This window comes from Oryctolagus cuniculus, chromosome 12 (assembly GCF_964237555.1).
Source record: "Oryctolagus cuniculus chromosome 12, mOryCun1.1, whole genome shotgun sequence".
NCBI classification, from domain to species: Eukaryota; Metazoa; Chordata; class Mammalia; order Lagomorpha; family Leporidae; genus Oryctolagus; species Oryctolagus cuniculus.
In genome coordinates, this window is record NC_091443.1 from 101,905,144 (window position 1) to 101,925,372 (window position 20,229).

At 48.6% G+C, this 20,229-nt stretch overlaps 1 protein-coding gene and 1 long non-coding RNA gene across 3 annotated transcripts in view; both read right to left on the reverse strand.

Annotated features, from left to right (window-relative positions):
- BTBD1 (BTB domain containing 1) overlaps positions 1-19,562 on the reverse strand; it is a 38,571-nt gene extending 19,009 nt beyond the window's left edge. The window contains exons 1-5 of one of the 2 annotated variants that reach the window (XM_051834251.2): positions 19,054-19,562; positions 8,203-8,359; positions 3,687-3,833; positions 1,884-1,989; positions 453-650 (exon numbers count right to left, since the gene is read on the reverse strand). In XM_051834251.2, the coding sequence (XP_051690211.1) occupies positions 453-650; positions 1,884-1,989; positions 3,687-3,833; positions 8,203-8,359; positions 19,054-19,448 (1,003 nt within the window). In that variant the 5' untranslated portion in view covers positions 19,449-19,562. The remainder of the gene's footprint in view (positions 1-452; positions 651-1,883; positions 1,990-3,686; positions 3,834-8,202; positions 8,360-19,053) is intronic. The other variant, XM_008251042.4, reaches the window with a different exon arrangement.
- On the reverse strand, positions 8,391-11,318 carry LOC138844748 (uncharacterized). The gene is made up of 2 exons (XR_011381063.1): positions 10,898-11,318; positions 8,391-10,541 (listed from the first exon to the last, which is right to left on the reverse strand). It is a non-coding gene; the product is annotated as an uncharacterized lncRNA (long non-coding RNA).
- Positions 19,563-20,229: the final 667 nt, after the last annotated feature.

Below are 20,229 nucleotides of genomic sequence, written 5' to 3' on the forward strand. Positions count from 1 at the left end.
GAATCTGACGGACACGTTACAATACAGAAGACACACGCAAAAGAACACACAATATTGTGGCTTCCTTTACGTGAAGTTTAAATATGGACATAACTAATTCACAGAAGCCACAAAGCGGTAACCTTTGAGAGGGGTTAGTGACGTGGAGGGGCAGGAAGGAACTGCCTGCAGGACTGGCAACCCGGCCCCAGGAGTCGGAACTTCCAGAGTGAAAAAGGCTGTGCGTAACCTAGGGCAAGGCACGTCACCTCTGGCAGGTTCACTTCTGTAACCTGGGAAACCCGGACAATTTACCCTGAAGAGCTTCTATGAGAATTCAATGAAACTAAATACACACACACACACACACACACACACTCGTGTGCCCAATGGACAAGAGCTGCTTATCTTCTCCGGCACAGGGAGACTGACTATTCAGTTTCAGGCGGATTTTGGTAGCGGTGTGGCCTCACCTGCTGCAAACTCCTCAATTGTCATCAGTGGGAACCGGATTAAAGAAAGGGCTTTTCCTAGAACTTTCTGCTTGTTTCCGAAAGTCACAGGCAATTGTTGTCTCTGACATTCTGCTTCTGCCCAGCGCACAACAGCTCCAAAAAGTCGACTTTCTCGAATACTAAGTGTGTCTCTCTCTAGAACTGCACACAGCGTGTCTACAGGAGAAATGCAAAGATACATCACATTAGGATTTTGTTCCTTAACAAAGCAATACTGACAAACATGCTTATATTGTTTTCAAACCTCAGTGGAAGATGAACTGCTTAAAACTACATACTCTATACTTTTAAAGACATTACAACTTCCAGCTTTTGCTGCTGTGCTCCCCAGAAGGCAGCGGGTGAGGGCTAAAATAGCTGGGTCCCTGCCATCCATGTAGGAGGCCTTGGCCGAGTTCCCAATTCCTGGCTTCCGCCCGGCCCAGCCTGGCAACTACAGGCATTTGAGGAGTGACTCAGTAGTTGGAAGTTCTCTATTACCCTGACTCTCTCCTCTGGCCTCTCAAATAAACACTTAAAATATTCAAGTACAGGAATTATTTTCTACATATTTAACTTAGAAAAGGCAAAATCACATTTTGCTATGTCATCTCTTCCATTATGGTGTCTTACATCTCAATTTTTGGGGCCAGCATTGTGACACAGTGGGTACAGCCACCACCTGCAATGCCAGCATCCCATATGGGTGCCGGTTCAAGTCCTGGCTGCTTCACTTCCGATTCAGCTTCCTGCTAATGGCCTGGAGAAAGCAGTGGAAGATGGCCCAAGTGTTTGGGCCCCTGCACTATGTGGAAGAAACTCCTGGCTACTGGCTTAGGCCTGGCCCAGACCCAACTGTTATGCCATCTGGGGAGTCCCATGTGGGTACAGGGGCTGAAGCACTTAGGTCATCATCAGCTAGTTTCCCAGGCAAATTAGCAGCGAGTGGGATCAGAAGTGGAGCAGCCGGGACTCAAAGTGGCGCCCACGTGGGATGCCGGCGCTACTGGTAGAGCTTTACCAGCTATGCCGCAGTGCTGGCCCCAAGTAAACAAATCTTAAAAGCTAAACAAAGAAACCCTCAATTTTCACAAATTTGTTCATTGATTCTCCAAATCAACGTTTCCCTAACAAGTTGTTTCTTACCCTTGCTATTACTTATAGGACTGTAATATAATGTCATACATAAGACAAGCATTCTTGTTTGTTGGAAATCTTTCATAAGGCAATGAGGCAGTTAAAACTTTTAGGAATATTTTCAGCAAAATGAAAGAAGGCAAAACCTTTAAAGGCAGACGTCAACCATTTGGACAAAATCACTAATTAAATACAGTTCATTCTCCAACGGGGCTGACAAGTGAGGCCTTACTGCACTTCGACCACCACCACAGAGGTCCACAGTGAACTTACCAATATCAATGTCAGTAAACCCTTCTGCACTTATTGCATCCATTGTGCTTTTGTCTATTGTGTCTAGACAGAGACTAGCAAGCTGAGGTTCATCAAATAATCGAGCCTAAACACACAGAGACAGTTATTTTACTTTAACAGTTACTTTAACTTCAGGCTGTGCATATTCAAAGTTCACATGGTAAATAGTTATAATCACTAATTACGTAAAAACACCTACTGAAAATATAATTATAATGTCTGTATATTCTTAAAACTCTTCTTCATTCCCTAATTAGAAACCAAAGCTTAAAACACCAGTGCCCTGCTGAGATAAGCAATACTCATTACCAATAATGATCCTGTTATTTTATTTTCATATGTTTCACAGCCTGTTTTCTTCCATGTTATCTATTCCGATGCTTAATAAGCCCTCCAGGGTTAGATAGGGCAGATGTTATTATCCAATTTTCCAAATGGGGAGATGGGTTCAGAGTGAGAAGTACTGATCATCTAGCTAGGTAGGCTGCCAAGCTAGAACTTCAATCTCAGGTTATGACCTTCATTAAGTCATAACATCGCTTATTGAGCACATCAGTGCTAACAGATCAGAGTAATTCCCATTTTCTGTTTTGACTGGGGAGAGAAAATGGAGTACAAGACTTTAGAGCAAGAGCTCTATTGACTTAAGCAAAAACTAGATCTAACGACAGAAGTACAAATAAAATATTGATATGATGGAGTATCATACAACGACAATAAATGACCTAGAGTTACACACAGGAATATACTGAATCCCACAAACACCATGATGAGCAAAAGAAGCCCCAGAACACAGTGAGCAGGAGTGTCTAATGCATGATGCTAGCAAAGCTGATTTGGGCTGTAAGTCAGAAGTCGAGGATGATGACCCTCTGTGCTTTTTTATGGGCAAATGGTTGGTACCGAGGTTAAGGTGCCACCTGGATGCCTGCATCCCATATCAGAGTGCTTGGGTTCCAGTCTCAGCTCCACTTCCCCCTCCAGCTTCCTGCTCACGCACACCTTGGGAGGTAGCAGGTGAAGGCCAAGTGCTTGGGTCCTTGCCACCCACCAGGGAGAGCAGGACTGAGTTCCAGATTCCTGGCGTCAGCCTGAACAGCCCCGGCTGTGATGGGCATTTGGGGGTGAACTAGAGGACAGAAGATCTCTGTCTCTGTCTCTCTGCCTTTCAAATAAATAACAAAGAAAAAAATTTAAATATATGGTTTATCAATATGCAATTTTAGTCCCCCAAATCAAAGCTTGTAAAGCAGGGAGAACCCACATAAGGTTTATTTAAAAAGCCAAAATACTGAAGACGGGCACACCAACAACCAAGTTCTTATTCTGACCTACTGATAGCTCCATCTACGTTTTGTAAAATGGGAAAAACACCAAACGTACACAGGTGTTCCTGCCAGGAACTGCAGGAACCTCCTGAGAATTCTGCCAACCAACCAGCCACACCATAAATGACACCCATTATTTGGCATGACTTGGAACTCTTACCATGAAAGTGAATTCATTTTAAAGGACTCTGTAACTCAGATGCTACTAAACAACTGAGACATCTCACACACTTATATTTTATGACAGAGCAAAAAGCATTACACACACTGGCTTTAATTTATATATATACACACACACATATATAATATCTATTTTAAGTATATATTTAAAATTTTCAGGGGTAGGTATTAGCCTAGTGGTTAAGATGCCTGTTAAGATCCCCACATCCAATACTGGCGAGCCTGGGCTCACTCAATTCCCGCTCAGGCTCCTGACTCCTGCTAAAATGCAGACCTTGGGAGGCAGCGGTGATGGCTCCGAAAACTGGATTCCTGCCACCAACTTGGGAGACCTGGAATTCATTTCGGCTCCCCGGCTGTTGCGGTCATTTGGGGAGTGAACCAGAGGATGGAATCGTGTGCTCCCTCTCTCTCCCTGTATCTGCCTCTCAAATAAATAAATACATAAATAAATAAATTTTATATTTAAAATATCGGAGCATATATATCAAGCACATACTTTTTAAAAAGGTGAAATGTAAAAGGCTATACATATAAGGGGGAGGGCACATGCTACAGAGGTTAAGACACTGCTTGAGATGCCCACACCCAGCATTACAATGTTAGCTATAAGTCCCAGCTCCATTCCTGATGCCAGCTTCCTACAATGCACACCTGGGAGCGATGGCTTGGGTTCCTACAACCCACACGGGAGACTCAGAGTGAGTTCTGGACTCCTGGCTTTGGCCTGAACCAGCCGGGGCTGTTGTGTGCATTTGGGGAATGAACCAGGGGATGGAAGCCCACTCTGTTTGTCTGTCTCTCTGGCTTTCAAATAAATTTTTTAAAAATTTTAAAAAATTAAATGGTTTTACATATAAGATAAATATTTTAAATACATAGAGCTTTTTTAAAAATGACAGAAAACTCAAACATGAAACTGTTTTTTCTTAGATTAGACACTGAGCCTGTTTATATATACTTTGTTAAACTTTAATAAGCTCCAGGAGAAAGAGTGGCACAGCCGTTAAAACGCTGCCTGGGAGACCCGCATCCCATTTTGTAGTGCCTGGGTTTGAGTCCCAGCTCCACTTCCAATACAGCTTCCTGCTTAGGTACATCCTGGGAGGCAGAGGGTGATGGCTTCAAGTAACAGAGTCCCTGACACCCATACGGGAGACCCAGCCTGGCCCAACCTTGGCTATTGCAAGCACTTGGGGAGTGAACCAGCAAAGGGATGGAAGATCTTTCTATTTGCCTTTCACACAAATACATTTTTTTTAATTAAGGGAAAATCACATAAAACACAATTACTATTTATTCTATCAATGTAACTTTTTAATGTAACATTTTTATTTGGAACATCAAATTTACGAAAAAGTTGCAAGGATAGAATATACAACACTGATATATACTTCATCCAGATTTATAGTATGTGTTTTTAACATTTTTCCTCCCTTGCTTTATCATGCTCTATCTCCAGACATATACATGTATGTGTACATACGTATGTATGGCTCTATGGGGGGCTGAGGCATTTGAGAATAAGTTGCATACATCACGATACTTTAAAATGCCTATGAATAAGGATATTTCCGTATATAACCACAGTAATTAACTTTGGCCAATTTAGAACCAATACAATTTATTTTTATCATATCTACTAGCTATATTTCAGCTTTGCTGCTTGTATCAATGATGCTTTTCCTGGTCCAGCTTACGATCTAGGATCAAGGTTCGTCCATTTTTAAGATATGAAACCCACACTGTTAGAAACTGAAATGCATTATTAGCAGGTATTGGGTCTGGCCAACTTTACTACATCTGCAGTTGGTGCTCATGCAAAACTTGATCTCACACTCTTGGAAAAGTAACTTTTTATAAAAATGATTTTATTCAGAGTAGCAACTGTCAGCCACCCTTGACTACACAGGCATTATCAAGTTTCCTCTGGAATCCAGTGTGGTCAGATGAAAATACATTTTCTCCAAACTTACTCTGACATCACCAAGTACTTGTTTAACAGTACAGTTGCCACAGGCCCTCTGGAGCCAACGAACACACTCAGTTACAGTGACTGTAGGCAGAATGAGCAGTGCAGGGCCAATCTGGGGGCTGGGTCACACGATCCCATCACTGAAAAACTTGATGTAGCACTGGGTTTTCAGGCCAACAAGACACTGACAAGGTCCTTCCTCCGCACAGGACACCTGTCAGCCTTTGCTACCCAGAGTGTGGCCCAGAAACACTGGTGCTGTCTGCAAATCTGTTAAACACATGGGTACTTGGCTCCCACCCTGCATCTACTGAACCAGAACCTGGGTTTCAGTGGCTGCATTTTGGTTTTGGTGAACTGTGGTTTTGGTTTATGAACTTAATAAAAGTAGTTAAGTGATGGGGACTGAAGCTGTGGTGTAGTGGGCTTAGCCTCCGTTTGGGGCACTGGCATTCCATATGGGCACTGGTTTGAGTCCCGGCTGCTCTTCTTCTGATCCAGCTCTCTGCTAATGCACCTGGAAAGCAGTGGAAGATGGCCCAAGTGCTGGGATCCCTGCATCCATGTGGGAGACCGGGATGAAGCTCCTGGCTCCTGGCTTCAGATCAGCTCAGCTCTGACTGTTGTAGCCATTTGGGGAGTGAACCAATGGATGGAAGACCTTTCTCTCTGTCTCTCTCCCTCTCTGTGTTTGTAACTCTACCTCTCAAATAATAAATAAATAAAATCTTAAAAATAAAAGGAGTTAAGTGCTTCTCTACACACATTAAAACCCCTGGGACAATAAAAAAAAATCTTATGAATATCAACTTATTTATTAGATTTTTGTCACAAATTCAAAAGAGGAAAAAATGCAGGGATATACTGCTTATAAGGACTAGTTGTATAGCTTTGATCAAGTTATTTCACTTCTCTGTGCCTCAATTTCCTTGTCTATAAAATGGTGACAGTAAGAAAAATCTTTCCTTTGAAGACCTCCACCTCACAAAGTCATTGTAAGGATCAGATGAGTTCAAGTACACAAAAAGTCAGAAAGGTGCCTGGCCCACAACCACACAGCACATTTTGCCACTGTTATATGCATCAGTATCACCACACCTTGAGAACTGTTAGGTGAAGGCTGATAACTTCAACTTTCACCAGTTGCCATCCAGTGTTACATAGCACATTTACTTCTAGAAATTTCCATCTCTCATCTTCAAATTGGGAATAATAGTAACCTACATCTCAGTTGCAATGAGGAGAAAAGGTGGTAATAAATGTAAAGGGACAAGCTGGATACGTGGAGTTCTATAGCTATGTTCAAGGAGATGCGAGTGACATCAGCATGGTTTTCCCTAACTATAAAGGACAGGAGATTTTTTAAAAGGGGGAAAAAGCACTAATTATTTTCTTTAAGATGGATGAATGATGAACTGGGAAACAGGAACTCTGGGCCCCAGCCCTGCCTGCCTGCTGTGTGACTTTGCACAGGCAGTTAATCAGGCCAGATTTTTCCTGATTTCCCACTAGAAGAATGAGAGGGTTGAGTTCAGGGTCATCAGTGATTATTTCCAGTGACAATGTTGAATCGTATTATATTTTATCAACTTAGAATCTTGAAGACAACTTTATATAAGACTATTACAACACTGTCTAAAAAGAAAAAACGACTTCTATGCAGAGTACTGGGCTCACATTATGGGCAATTAATAAGTGTTAAATAACAGGTTAATGGTTCCACAGGTTGTGTTCAATTTGTAACAATTCATTATACTGCACAGTTACAATATGTACATTTTATATGGATAATGTACTCAGTAAAAACTCTTTAAAATGTCAGAGAAACAATATTTTATATAAACCTAAAGTTGTAACTCCTCCAGGAATGGGTCAGCAAGTTTGCAGACACAGGCACAAAGATAGTTAATCTTTGAACTTTTTTGAACTTGAAATAGTTAATCATTCTTCCAGATCAAAAAAAAATTGAGAAAGAAGATGTCCAGAAAATGTCATGCTATCAAACTCTCAAGTAGCAGGAACAACACTGGATTTAATCATAAGTGCTATCTACCCTTGGTTGTTAACACTCTACTTACATAAGGCCTCAGCTTCTTTAGCTCCACCATCCAGCACTGTATTAACTCTAATGTGCTTTGCTATTCTAAAATCTTATGACTAGGATAGAGTTCATGCATGGCATTATAAAAGTAATCGTATGTGGGAGTACTTCAAAAAGTTCATGGGAAAAATGAAATTAAAAGATAAGTTGAGGAGTGAGTATTTGGCATAGTGGTTAAGACACTGCTTGGGTGGCCCACATTCCATAGAGGACTGCCTGCTTTGAATCCTTGTTCTGCTTCCAATTCAGCTTCCTACTAAAGGGCACCCTGGGAAGGCAGACGATACCTCAAGTACGTGGGTCTCTGCTACCCACATGGGAGACTGGTACTCAGATCCTGCCTCCTGGCTTAGACCTGGCCCAGCCCTGGGCGTTGTGGGCATTTGGGGCATGAACCAGTAGATGGAAAATCTCTCTGTCTCTTTGCCTTTCGATAGAAAGGAAAAAAAAAAAAAAACACTTTTTTTTTTTAAATTCTGTACATTAAGAAAAAAATTCTGTAGCTAAAAAAGGATCAGTTTATTTTTTGCAAGAATGTTTTGATATTCACACATACTTTATTCATAATATGAATTTTCCACGAACTTTTTGAAGCTCTATTGTATACCTTAAAATACCAAACCAGACTTCCCCAGGAAGTATTATTCATATACTTGCATGCTTACACTGCATCTTTAAACTACAATGATACATACCTTAGCTACATGTACTCACCTGAGTAAGTAACATAAAGGCATTGTCTGCCCGCAGATGTTTGGTGAGAAATTCCACACAATGCGCTTCCAAGGCCGGCACTGCGTATTTCTTAGCAGTATACAGAGTGGTCATCACTGTTTCTGGGCCAATCTGAACTTCATCTGAATAGAGAAATCTGGAGAGCGATTGGGAAATTTGCAGTCATGTTTTAGGAGGGAGCATGCGAGAGTTAAACCTCCGGGCAATGCTTTACAAGGTAACGAGCAAAATAAAAACATTCTGTTGTCTGCATCATACTCAAGCCTGAGGAGCAGTTAGTCCCCCTGGAGGAGACTCAGGTGAAGTGACCGCCAGGAGACCAGCCCGCACCTCTAACCCGCGCCAGGGCTCTCTCGGAGCTGTGGACTACAGTGGTTCACGCATCTCTCCCTCATCTAAGGGCACTGTGTAAGCAGATCCACGGGCACATCACTTACTTCCTATTCTGGACATCTTTTAACCTTTCATTGTTATCTTGGAATAGAGGACTGGGGCTTGGCAGGAATAAAGCACTTATTAATACATTAAATGACTCTATGTTGCCACGGGCTGGAATATTTGAGTCCAATTTTCTCTCAAAATATGGCTGATCCATGCAACAGCGCCTCCCTGCCATTGCACTGCTTCTAACTGCTGGGTCCCCAGGCAGAGCAGCTTCACGGAACAGCGGGTAAAGCTAAGATTCTCCGTGAGGGCCTGGGCCACGCCTCTGAATCTACACTTGAGCTTCGCCTGTCAACCTGAAGCCACCCCTGCTGACTGCCGGTTCTCTGAGACACCCGTGACAACCAAGGCTACTAAGTGCAGCTTTAAGAACAGGAATTTCATTTTGGCAACACTTACAGACGCTGCAGAATAAGGGTTTGAGAATTACGATTCACGAGGAGGGAGGGGCCCGGCTCCCCTTCATTTCCCTTCTTCTCTTCTCTCGCCCCTGCAGCTTCCTCCTCTCGTTCCTGTGGCCCAGGGAACGCCGGCCTGCTACCCTCCCCAGCCCCACCACGTTCATCAAACTTACGATGCCCTCAGGTGCGGGGACACTCCGTGCGGCTCAGGTTAAAGGGGAGGGTAGCTGTCTTTTCAGGATCACCCTCGTTATTACCTGATTTTTTCCCAAAAACTTACTTTAGAGACTCAAGAGAGCCAATCTTCCCCCCTCCTAATGCCCACCTAACACTTCCTGCCACATTGTGTGATAAGCGCAGGGCCGGCATAGGTGCACAGTGACACCCGCGCCCCGTACCGCAGCGCCTGTTCCCGGCCCAGCTACTCCGCACAGGGACGCCGCCTGGACACCCGCGCCCCGTACCGCAGCGCCTGTTCCCAGCCCAGCTACTCCACACAGGGACGCCGCCTGGACACCCGCGCCCCGTACTGCAGCGCCTGTTCCCGGCCCCGCTACTCCGCACAGGGACGCTACCTGGACACCCGCGCCCCGTACCGCAGCGCCTGTTCCCGGCCCAGCTACTCCACACAGGGACGCTACCTGGACACCCGCGCCCCGTACCGCAGCGCCTGTTCCCGGCCCAGCTACTCCGCACAGGGACGCTACCTGGACACCCGCGGCCCGTACCGCAGCGCCTGTTCCCGGCCCAGCTACTCCACACAGGGACGCTACCTGGACACCCGCGCCCCGTACCGCAGCGCCTGTTCCCGGCCCAGCTACTCTGCTTCCACTCCAGCTTCCTGCTACTGCAGACCTTGGGGGGCAGCAGTGATGGCTCTAACACCTGGGTTCCTGGCACCCACCTATGAGACCCTGACTGGGAGGGGGTCCTGGTTTTGACCTGCTGCGTGGGCGTCTGGGGAGTGCTCGGCAGATGGAAGACAGCTCTCCATCCGTTTCTCGTCTGCCTTTCTAATAAAATGAAAAAACACAACAAACAACAACTAAGGCACAGTCACTCAGGGCCGGGGAGGGGACTGGATAAAAAGGACAGAACATTAAAATGAACATTTGTTGAGTGTTTACTGTATAACACCAATTGATTTCACCCTCCCGCAGAGAAAGTAAACATTGTTACCTACATTCCAATGATGAGGAAACCAAGGCTTAGGAAATACATCAGCTGTTTATCACAAGATACCATCCCCAGCGCCATCCTACGATGCCAACCAGGAGAGGCAAGAGCTGCCCGGTTTGAGCCCACCCTAATTCACAGATACATACGTAGCTCTCTCAAAACATTTGCCAACAACTGCACCTACTTCATAATTCTGAGGTGAGGACTAGCCTTAAGTTAAAACACATAAAGTATTCTGAACAGTGCCTGACCAAAAAAATGAGCTTTGGCAAACCTTATTCATTTGTATATTGCCTCATATTTTTTTTTTTTTTTTTTTTTGATAGGCAGAGTGGACAGTGAGAGAGAGAGAGAGAGAAAGGTCTTCCCTTGCCGTTGGTTCACCCTCCAATGGCCGCCGCTGCAGCCGGCGCAGCGCGCTGATCCGATGGCAGGAGCCAGGATCCAGGTGCTTTTTCCTGGTCTCCCATGGGGTGCAGGGCCCAAGCACCTGGGCCATCCTCCACTGCACTCCCTGGCCATAGCAGAGAGCTGGCCTGGAAGAGGGGCAACCGGGACAGAATCCGGCGCCCCGACCGGGACTAGAACCCGGTGTGCCGGCGCCGCAAGGTGGAGGATTAGCCTATTGAGCCACGGCGCCGGCTCATTGCCTCATATTTTTTAACTGCTACCTTCCTCTGCATTTTGGAAGATCTCTTTGTTACCTTCTAGCTCTCCTTTTTTCCCCAAGCACCATGTTTAAATTTCTGAGAATTTTTCTCTTTCTTGATCTTTTTTTTCTGCACAGCAATCGTGTCTTGATTTTCTAGATGCAAAAATCTTTTTATGGGTGCAAAATCTTTCTCCAGTCTTCAAGATCACATTAGCCAAAGTTTCAAAGTTTCTCTCTGTTCTCCTAATTACCTGCTTCCTGGGAGACCAGCTGTCCTGTTTCTCTTGCTCTTTGTCCTTGCATGGAGGACAGAGGACGCCCCCAGGGTCAGTATTCTAACGGTTGCTCTGTCTTCCAGATAAAACCATCTGGGAAACAACTCTGGAGCTCTGAGCATGTGGGGGGCTTGCTGGCTCGCACCCTGCCACCCTTGAGGTCAGGGACCCCTCGGCGCCATTTTGAGAGCTTCACCCGCGGGTCCCGACACCATGCCAGCCGTTGTAGTTTGCCCCGGGCAGTGTGACACTTGATCCATTTACACAGGAGCCTGGCAGCTGGTGAGCGGTGGTCTATAAGCCGTCTTTAGATGAATTCCCACCCGTGAGCACCATCTTCTCAAGTCCCCCTCCCAGCACTGGTTCCTAGAGGGAGCCTCGCTCCTACCTCCTTGCCTGGGCTCTGGGCTCAGCGCCCCAGCCTCATCAACTCCCTGTCACCCATCGCCAGCTCCCAAGTGCTGGGGCTCTTTCCTGCACTGTCGGCCTCTGCAACCCCAAACCCTCTTTCTCTTCGCTGTGATGGACCTAGTTTCTTAGTGGTCACTGTAATGGAGGGAGACAGAAGGCTAGCAGTGCCTCAGTCCTCTTCCTGAACCGGAAACCTTGCAGCTTTGTTTCAAGGACCAGGTAGAAGGCTTTACACCTGCCTTAATTGTTGGAAAAACTTGAGAGGCATTTCTACCTTGACAAATCCTAAAAGATGGAAAGAGTGGGAAGAACACTCCAGGAACAAGAAGTGCATCTTTAGGCTACTCTGTGTGAGGCCATCCTGTTCAAAACGCTTTTATTAAGTAACTTGGTAATATGTCTTAAGTGTATTTATGTAAAAGGCAGAGTGAGAGAGGAACCATGAGAAAGAGATCTTCCATCTGCTGGTTCACTTCCCAAATGACCCCAACAACTGCCAGGGCTGTGCCAGGCAGAAGCCAGGAGCCCGGAACTCCATCGGGGTCTCCCACATGGACAGCAGGGGCCCAAGAGCTTGGGCCATCTGCTGCCTTTGCAGGCGCATAAGCAGGGAGCTGGATCAGAAGCAGAGCAGCCAGGACTGACACGGGATGCCAGTGCTGCAAGTGACAGCTTAAGACCCTTTATCAAGAACATTTTTTTTATTTTTTTAAGATTTATTTATTTATTTGAAAGTCAGAGTTACACAGAGAGAGGAGAGGCAGACAGAGTGAGAAGTCTTCCAGCCGATGGTTCACTCCCCAACTGGCCACAATGGCTGGAGCTGTGCCGATCAGAAGCCAGGTGCTTCTTCTGGGTCTTCCACGTGGGTGCAAGGGCCCAAGGACTTGGGCCATCTTCCACTGCTATCCCAGGCTATAGCAGAGAGCTGGATCAGAAGAGGAGCAGCCAGGACTAGAACCGGCGCCCATATGGGATGCCAGCGCTTCAGGCCAGGGCTTTAATGCCCTGCGCCACAGCACCAGCCCCAAGAACATTTTAAAGAAACTTGTCTATCTAAAGATAGAGATGAAAGACAGTGTTGATTATGGTAATACTTTCTTTTTTAGAAAGTGTGCATGTATTTATTTTTCATTTACTCAAAAGAGTGACAGTGTGTAAGAGAGAGAGACACACACACACACAAGCGATCCTGTAGCAATAGTGCACTTTCACCCTCTGTTTCACTCCCCAAATGCCTGCAACAGCCAGGACTGGGTCAGGTAGAAGTGAGGAGCCAGGAACTCCATCTGGGTCTCCCACATGGGTGGCAGGGGCCCAAGTACTTGGCCATCATCATCTGTTGTCTCCTAGGAGGCATTACCAGGAAGCTGGATGGGAAGTGAAGTAGCCAGGCCTCAAACCAGGCACTCCAATTTGGAATGTGGGTGTCCCACGTGGCAGTTTAACTGGCTGCACCAACACCCACTCCAGATTTCTCTTTTTGCACTGCTGCTAAGATGATTAAAATTAAGTCTGTAGCTTAGCTTTGGCATACCTATTTCTATCACCTATTTCTATCACCTTCACTTTGAGCTCTTTTTTCTCTCTCATCCTTGTGTTCTTCTAGGATGTTTTAAATTCTTTTTTGGAGCAATGCAAATTAAAAACAAATACTGAACTATATAAACAGTAAGAAAAAGTACTGTGCTTTTTATATTTTTTCCCACAGCACCAGGCAGTGTGGGCACATGTGTAAGTATTAATAAGTACATGCTAACTGACTAGACAATGCGGTATACATTTCTATTTAACAATGATGGGGAAATTATTTTCATTTTAAGAAGAAAAGTTAAATATCCAAAAATCACCTTTGCTCATATTTTACTTATATATCTTCCCCACACTTGATTTAATTAATGGAATTCATACTACAGAAAACCCAAGCAAGCCAGAATGTATAAAATATAATTTAAAATTAAATGACATTACAACAACACTTTGTATTTTAAAGAGACTAAGCTCAAATTTAATCTTTAAGGACAAGAGCACAGAGAAACAATTATGTAATCCAACCACTCCTTTTTTTTCCCAAAGATGAAACTTAATGCAGATTTAATCTAATTAAAATCTTTAAAAGGCTAAGGTGAAAACTTGATTTTATAGAAAAATCAGAAGATCACATATAAAGAAAACTTTGTATCACTACTGATTCTTTCAATATACTTAAAATATTTATTTAAAAACTCCATTTACTAAATAAAAAACCTAGGGACTATATTTATCAAGCACTATGATATGTCCTAGAGACATAAATATGGGTAAGATAGCTTTGCCCATAAAAAGCTTATAGTCTGGCAATGAAATGACTAAAATGTAATGTAGTACTGTTAACAGAACATCGGCAGGGCCAGAGCTGTGGCACAGCAGGTAAAGCCGCTGCCTGCAGTGCCGGCATCCCATGTGGGCACCAGTTTGAGTCCTGGCTGCTCCTCTTCCAATCCAGCTCTCTGCTATGGCCTGGGAAAGCAGTAGAAGATGGCCCAAGTCCTTGGGTCCCTGCACCCACGTGGGAGACCCGGAAGAAGCTCCTGGCTCCTGGCTTCAGATCGGCACAGCTCCAGCTGTTGTGGCCATTTGGGGAGTGAACCAGCAGATGGAAGACCTCTCTCCTTCTCTCTCTCTCTCTCTTCCTCTCTGCCTCTCCTTCTCTATGTAACTGTCTTCCAAATAAATAAATAAATCTTTAAAAAAAAAAAAAAAACCAAGACAAAACAGAACATTGGGCACTGACTCCCAGCAACTGATCTAAGATCTAAGCCTCCTAAGAAATCCTGCCTTCCAGCATTCACGTCCTTGTGTAGACTTGTCCCATAACGCAGCTGGGCTGGCCCTGTGAGGCTCCCTTCCACAACACAATGCAGCTTGGCGGCACGGTGCCAGTTTGGGGAGCACACCTTAAAGATGCCTGGTAGCCGCGAGCCAAGATCTCAAGCTACCCTGTTGGGGAATCCAAGAGGAGCGACCTGACTTCACACGGAGAGGGAGAAAGACTCAGCCACCCCAGAACCGGAGTCAAACCTCCAGACGACTCCAGCCCCAGCTGCCATGGGGCACGGCTACACGGGAGACTGCAAAGAGAGGCTACATAAACTCCCCAGGAGATCCCGGGCAACCCACACAACTGTGAAAGACAACAAGCCAGTTGTTTAAGCCAGCGGGTGTTGGAGTGGCTGGTTCCACAGCAAGAGGGAAGCAAAACATGCTGTCAGATTAGATGAGCCGGCGCTCAATTCTGCCCGTGGGTAGAACTAAGCGATGTTTCATAGGAGAGGCAAAGCCTGAAGATCACCTGCTGCTGTAGTAATTCAGTGTGGAGACCTAGGAAAAGGACGGAGAAGCACAAAGGCTTAGGGGCCAGGGACTGAAACAAGAAGAAGGCCAGCAGTAGCCAGGGTGGGACCGGTGAGTGGAAGAGGAGGAAGAAAGAGAGGTCTGCTCACAAAGGTTCTCTGCCTGCTGAAGCGCTTAAACTCCTTCCTGCAGGCAAAAAGCAGTTGCTGAAAGCCAGGGACTCGTAGGGCACTCTGTGGATATTAGAGGAGGCGCTATTAACAGCATGAACGGAGGACTGAAGTTTAAAGGCAGTAGCCTGGCTAAAGAAATGCAGGGAAAATGCAGGGAATGGTCCAAAAAGGATGAAAAAAAAAATAGGAAAGAACAGAACCAAACTACAACTTGGAGCCAAGCCCACACGTCTTTCCTAGCTGATGCCCAAAATTCATGAGCAAAAATAAAGTACTGGCTTCTTAAGCCCCAGAGTTTTGGATTGCTTTATTTATAGCACTATAATGGCAAAAGCTCACTGATAATAGTAAGTGTGCCTGCCTCAAAGGCTGTTCCGAAAACCGAGTGAGTTCACATAAGGTGCTTAGAAGCAGTACATGGCACACAATAGGCACTCGCTGAATGTCGGCTGTATTTTATTCATGACACGTCCAACTGCATGGCTCCCACACACTCCCTCTGTGACGCTCCAGCTGGACAAGAGGGCCTGGCGCTCCAAACAGGGGGACGCACACCACCAGGAGTTAATGGGAAAAGGAAAGACAGCTGAGAGCAGAGTCCTGAGGAATGAGCACTCCGCGGCCCCCCAGCCACCACTCTATTTCTGTCCCCTCTCTGCAACAAAACTCCTGCCTCCACCAGTTCCTCACCTCCAGGAGACCTCACTCCCACTGCTAGCCAGCTGAAATCACGGCTGGTGGGTTATCAGCGGCACGTCCCGTGGGAGTCCTCATCAATGCAATGGCGTCTTACCCAACTCGCAGCAGCAGGTAGCCCTGCTCACCACCCTCCACAGCTAGCAGTTTTCCCTCGGGCTTTCCCTTCCAGCCCGTCAAAGGCTACCCTCCATTTCACTCTTGACGTGTTGGGAGAGCGCACCCCTCTTCACCAGCGCCACTCCTCCCAGGTGACCTTACTTGACCTCCAGGTTTAAACAGCACTCAAATGTATGTCCAACAAGCTCTTTCCAGAACTCCAGGTTCCTACCTCTACTGTCTGCCCTACCGTTCCCACCTGCACATCGTGGTAGTCCTTTTGTCCTGCCTTCCAAATGCATCCAGAACGCAACCTATTCTCCTATCTACTGCTCTCTCCCTGGTACAGCCTACCATCAGCTCTTGCCTGGACTACCACAAAACTTCTTAGTCATCACCCGCTTGCCCCACAGTCTAACCTCCAAACAACTGCCAGGGTGAGGTTTGGTTTTGTTTTATTTGTTTGACAGCAAGAGAGTTCCTATCCGCTGATTCACTCCCCAAATGCTCACAAGGGTGAGCACTGAAGCTCAGAGGTGGAAACTCAACCCGGGTCTCCCACATAGGTGGCAGGAGCCCAATACTTAAGCCATCTCTAGGAAGCTGGAGTCCGGAGCAGAGGCGGGCATCAAACCCAGAGACTAACATATGGGACACAGGCACCTCACCGGCTAGGCTCAGGGCCCACCCCCAGAATCTCTTTCTGAAAATGTAAATCAGACCCCAGCCCTTTCATACCAGATGACACAAAGGCCTTCCCACCCCCCCACCCCACCCCCGCCTCATTTCTTGCCTTCATTTTCTACCACTTCCCCCTTACTCTGCTCAAATCACACCAGCTTACTCTCAGAGTTCCTGCGGCAGGACAAACGTGGGGCCTACAACGCGCCTGCCCTGCTTAGTGTTCCCTCCCCCAGGGCTTGATCGTTCATTCAAACACCGGGCAACACTTGGCAGCCAGGCGCATCCCTGCTTCCCCTTACTGGACGACAGACCTTATGAGGGCGGGGGCTTCTGCTTGTTCACGTTGCGGTGGCCAGGGAGCACAGGGTTAAGTGTCTGTCACAGGGTGGACTGAGACACATTCAAAGGCCAGGCAGCTGAAAGTCAGCAGTTTCTTAAAGGGCTTCAAACTGAAATCCATTCGCTTTAAGTAATGTTAACTGAAATTGTAAACACAGCGCAAACATGCCTAAGGGGACCTGTCTTCCCAACTGGGCAAGTACTATCAGGCATCTTTCTTGTCACACAATATTAGGTAAATACAGCAGGTATGTCTTTCACAGTCTGCCAGTAGGAAAGTTTAAAAATCAGTGCAGGCTCCTGGCTTTGGCCTGGCCCGGCCCTGGCTGTCGCGGGGATGTGGGGAGTGAAGCAGCCCATGGCAGCTCTGCAGCTCTCCATCACTCTGCCTTTCAAATAAGTACATCTCAAATAAGTAAACAAATACCAACCCAAATATCAATTTCAGAATAGGACAATGAGTGGAACCTGAAGACGGATAAGTTACCATGCAAATAAGACACATCAAATGTTAATAATGAGAAATCAAATTGCACTGTGCTGCATTTCAAGGACTAAAACTTATTTGCTACTGTCGGGAAGGGATCCATTAGCGGCTTCCACAAAACACGGGATGAGAATTTTTCCTCTGTATTCCTGCCCTAGCAGCCTCAACACGTTTTCAAAGGAAAGAGGCCACTCAGCAGCGTTTCTGGATGAGTGGTTCTCAAGTTTAGCCTCTGCAGGCATGACTTAGGGAAGTGTTAAAAATGCTCTGAAATCTCACGTCCACATGCCGATACTGCGGGCAGGGAGGGAGGGACCTGCGAGGTTCAGCAGGGCAGGTGGCCCACAGGTCACCCACCTCCAGTCTAGAAAACCTGAACAGCCACACCAGGCCCTCCCTGTCCACATCAAACCAAAAAAGGTCTTTCGGAGCTGTTCCCCCCTCTCATAAATGCACTGAACAAAGTGAGAGAAACAAAGGGCAAAGGAAAACAGAGGTTCTAGCATCTCCCCACTCCCACACCTCTGCTGGGTGGTCCCGGGTTCCCCTCCACCCTGTCTCCAGGCATGCGTGCCCTGCGTGCCTTCAGTTTCCAATAGCATCCATTACCAACATTTGTCGCTGTAGCCATTCCACTCGCAGGCACCTACCCTGCTTCTCCAGCCACGCCCTCCAGCTGGCCACTTGCTCACCGCTCAGGCAGGCACCTGGGAATGTTTTTGTACAGGACACTGCCTGCTTTCTGACCTCTGGAAGGAAGATCTGCGGCGAAGGCCGTTTTTACCACCACCTCTGTCAGGAGGCGTTATCCTCAAAAAACTGTGGCGGGCTTCAAGGGCTGGGGCAAAGCCCCTCATTGTTCTAATTTGCACCTCCTTGATGCCTGCCCAGGTTAAACACTTCTTCTTAACGAGCGTCTTCCCTTTCCCCTAGCGATCCGTCTTGTCCTCGGTCCATCTATTAATGGGATCTTGGAATCGGCTGTCCTCGCCGCCCGCCTGTCCTCGGTCCAGCGTGGCCAAGGCTGTTACCTGACCGAGCCACGCACCACCCTGGCGCGGGGCGGGCGCCCGCACACGGGTCCCACTGGAACTGGGGAAGACGGTTCCTCCACCGCCCTACCAGGAGTGCTGTCATTAGAAAGCGAATAATGCCAAACCACTACTACCACTCTCTCCCATTTAAGCGCAGGGAGCCGCACCTGCTACTCTCAAATCAACAGAAGCGCAAACTCCCTTCACGTAGTAAACCGATGCGACCTCCTGTGCAGAGACACCGGCCGGGGGAACCCACAGTGAATTTTTGCTGTTCGCTTTCATGGGTCGTGAACCGGTAATCTGTTCGTGGGGAGGGCCCGGAGGAGGCTTAAAGCAAAAACCAAAACCAAAAAACTCTTCCACGACTGCCCGCCTCCAAACAAAAACATCAGAGCCGGCAGACGGGTCCCTCGGGGACAGCCCGATCCGTCCTCCGTCCTGGCCAGCTCTCGAGGCACTGGGGACGGGGGAGAGCGCCCTTCAACGGCCAGGCGGGTGGGGGACAGTGACACCCACGCCAGCGAGCGCCCCGGAGGAAACTGAGGCCCGGCGCGCGTGGCCGAGCGCCCGGCCCAAGGTCAGCCGCCCGGAGCCCCGGCGCTGCGTGCCCAGTCGCTCACCTCAGCAGCGCCAGGAAGGCGGCGGGCTCCACGTCCGGCAGCTCGATCTCGGCCGACGTAGTGGCCATGCCGCCGTTGAACATGGCGTCGAAGACAGCGCTGCCGGCCGCCAGCACGAAGCGGTGGGCGGGGATGCGCTGCGGGCCCCCGGCGGCCGCGCCGCCGCGGCCCTTGCCCAGCACGAAGCGCACATCGCTCAGCAGCTCCGAGTTGAAGAGGAAGGCGAAGCGCTCCTTCAGCGACGCCTTGGTCGCCTGCCAGTTGTACAGCGGCTCCCGCTGCAGGGGGATCAGGGGCCCGAGAGGGGTCGGCGATGGCGGCGGCCCCGCGGCCCCCGGCTCCGCCTCAGACTCCGGGGCCTGATCCCCCGCGCCAGCCTGCCCGAGCGAGGCCATCCTCCAGGCGCGCGTCTCCCCGGGCTACGCCGAGACCCGCGGCCGTCCCGCCGCCATCGCCTAGGCCGCCCCCGAGGCCGGCGCCGCCTCCCTGCCTTCCGGGAAAGGCGCTTCCGGAGGCCGCGCGCCGCCGCCGGCCCCGCCCCGCCCCGCCCCGCCCCGCGCGCCGCCGCCGGCCCCGCCCCGCCCCGCGGAGCTCCCGAGCGGACTCGGCTGCGGAGCGGACTCGGCGCGGCTGCCGGCCTACGGGGAGGGTCTAGGCGAGCCCCCGCGCTCCGGGGGTGTGGGGCTTCCGCAGGCTGCAGACGGCCAGGCCCAAGGTCACGGGCACCGAGACCCCAGGAGCCGCCGTGTTCCCGGCTCCGTCTCCCCCGCCTCGGGTACCCGGGACAGACCTCCGGGCCTCTCCCTCGAGGGTTTCTGGCCTGCGGGTGGGGGCAGCTGGCAGGCATGGCGACGGGAGCATGGTGGGGAGTGGGCGCCCTGACTGCCCACAGCCGCGTCCCTAGCGGTGGCCTCCGGGACAGCGCTGCAGATGGCCCCCGCTTCCTGCGGAAATCCTGGGAGGCTGGAGCCCCGGGGGTCCTCTCCCCAGGCCTGCTGGTCCCTCCCACTTCTCACTGCCCCCCAGGTCCTGTGCGTCTGGCCTGAGGGCCTGACCCCTCGTCTCTGTAGTTGAAGAAGCCCCTGCTTTGGGCTCTGAGCCTGAAGAAGAGAATGGCTGGGCGAGGCAGGGCCGCCGTGTCAGCCCCTCCCAGGCAGTGTTTAAGTCTTAGAGGGT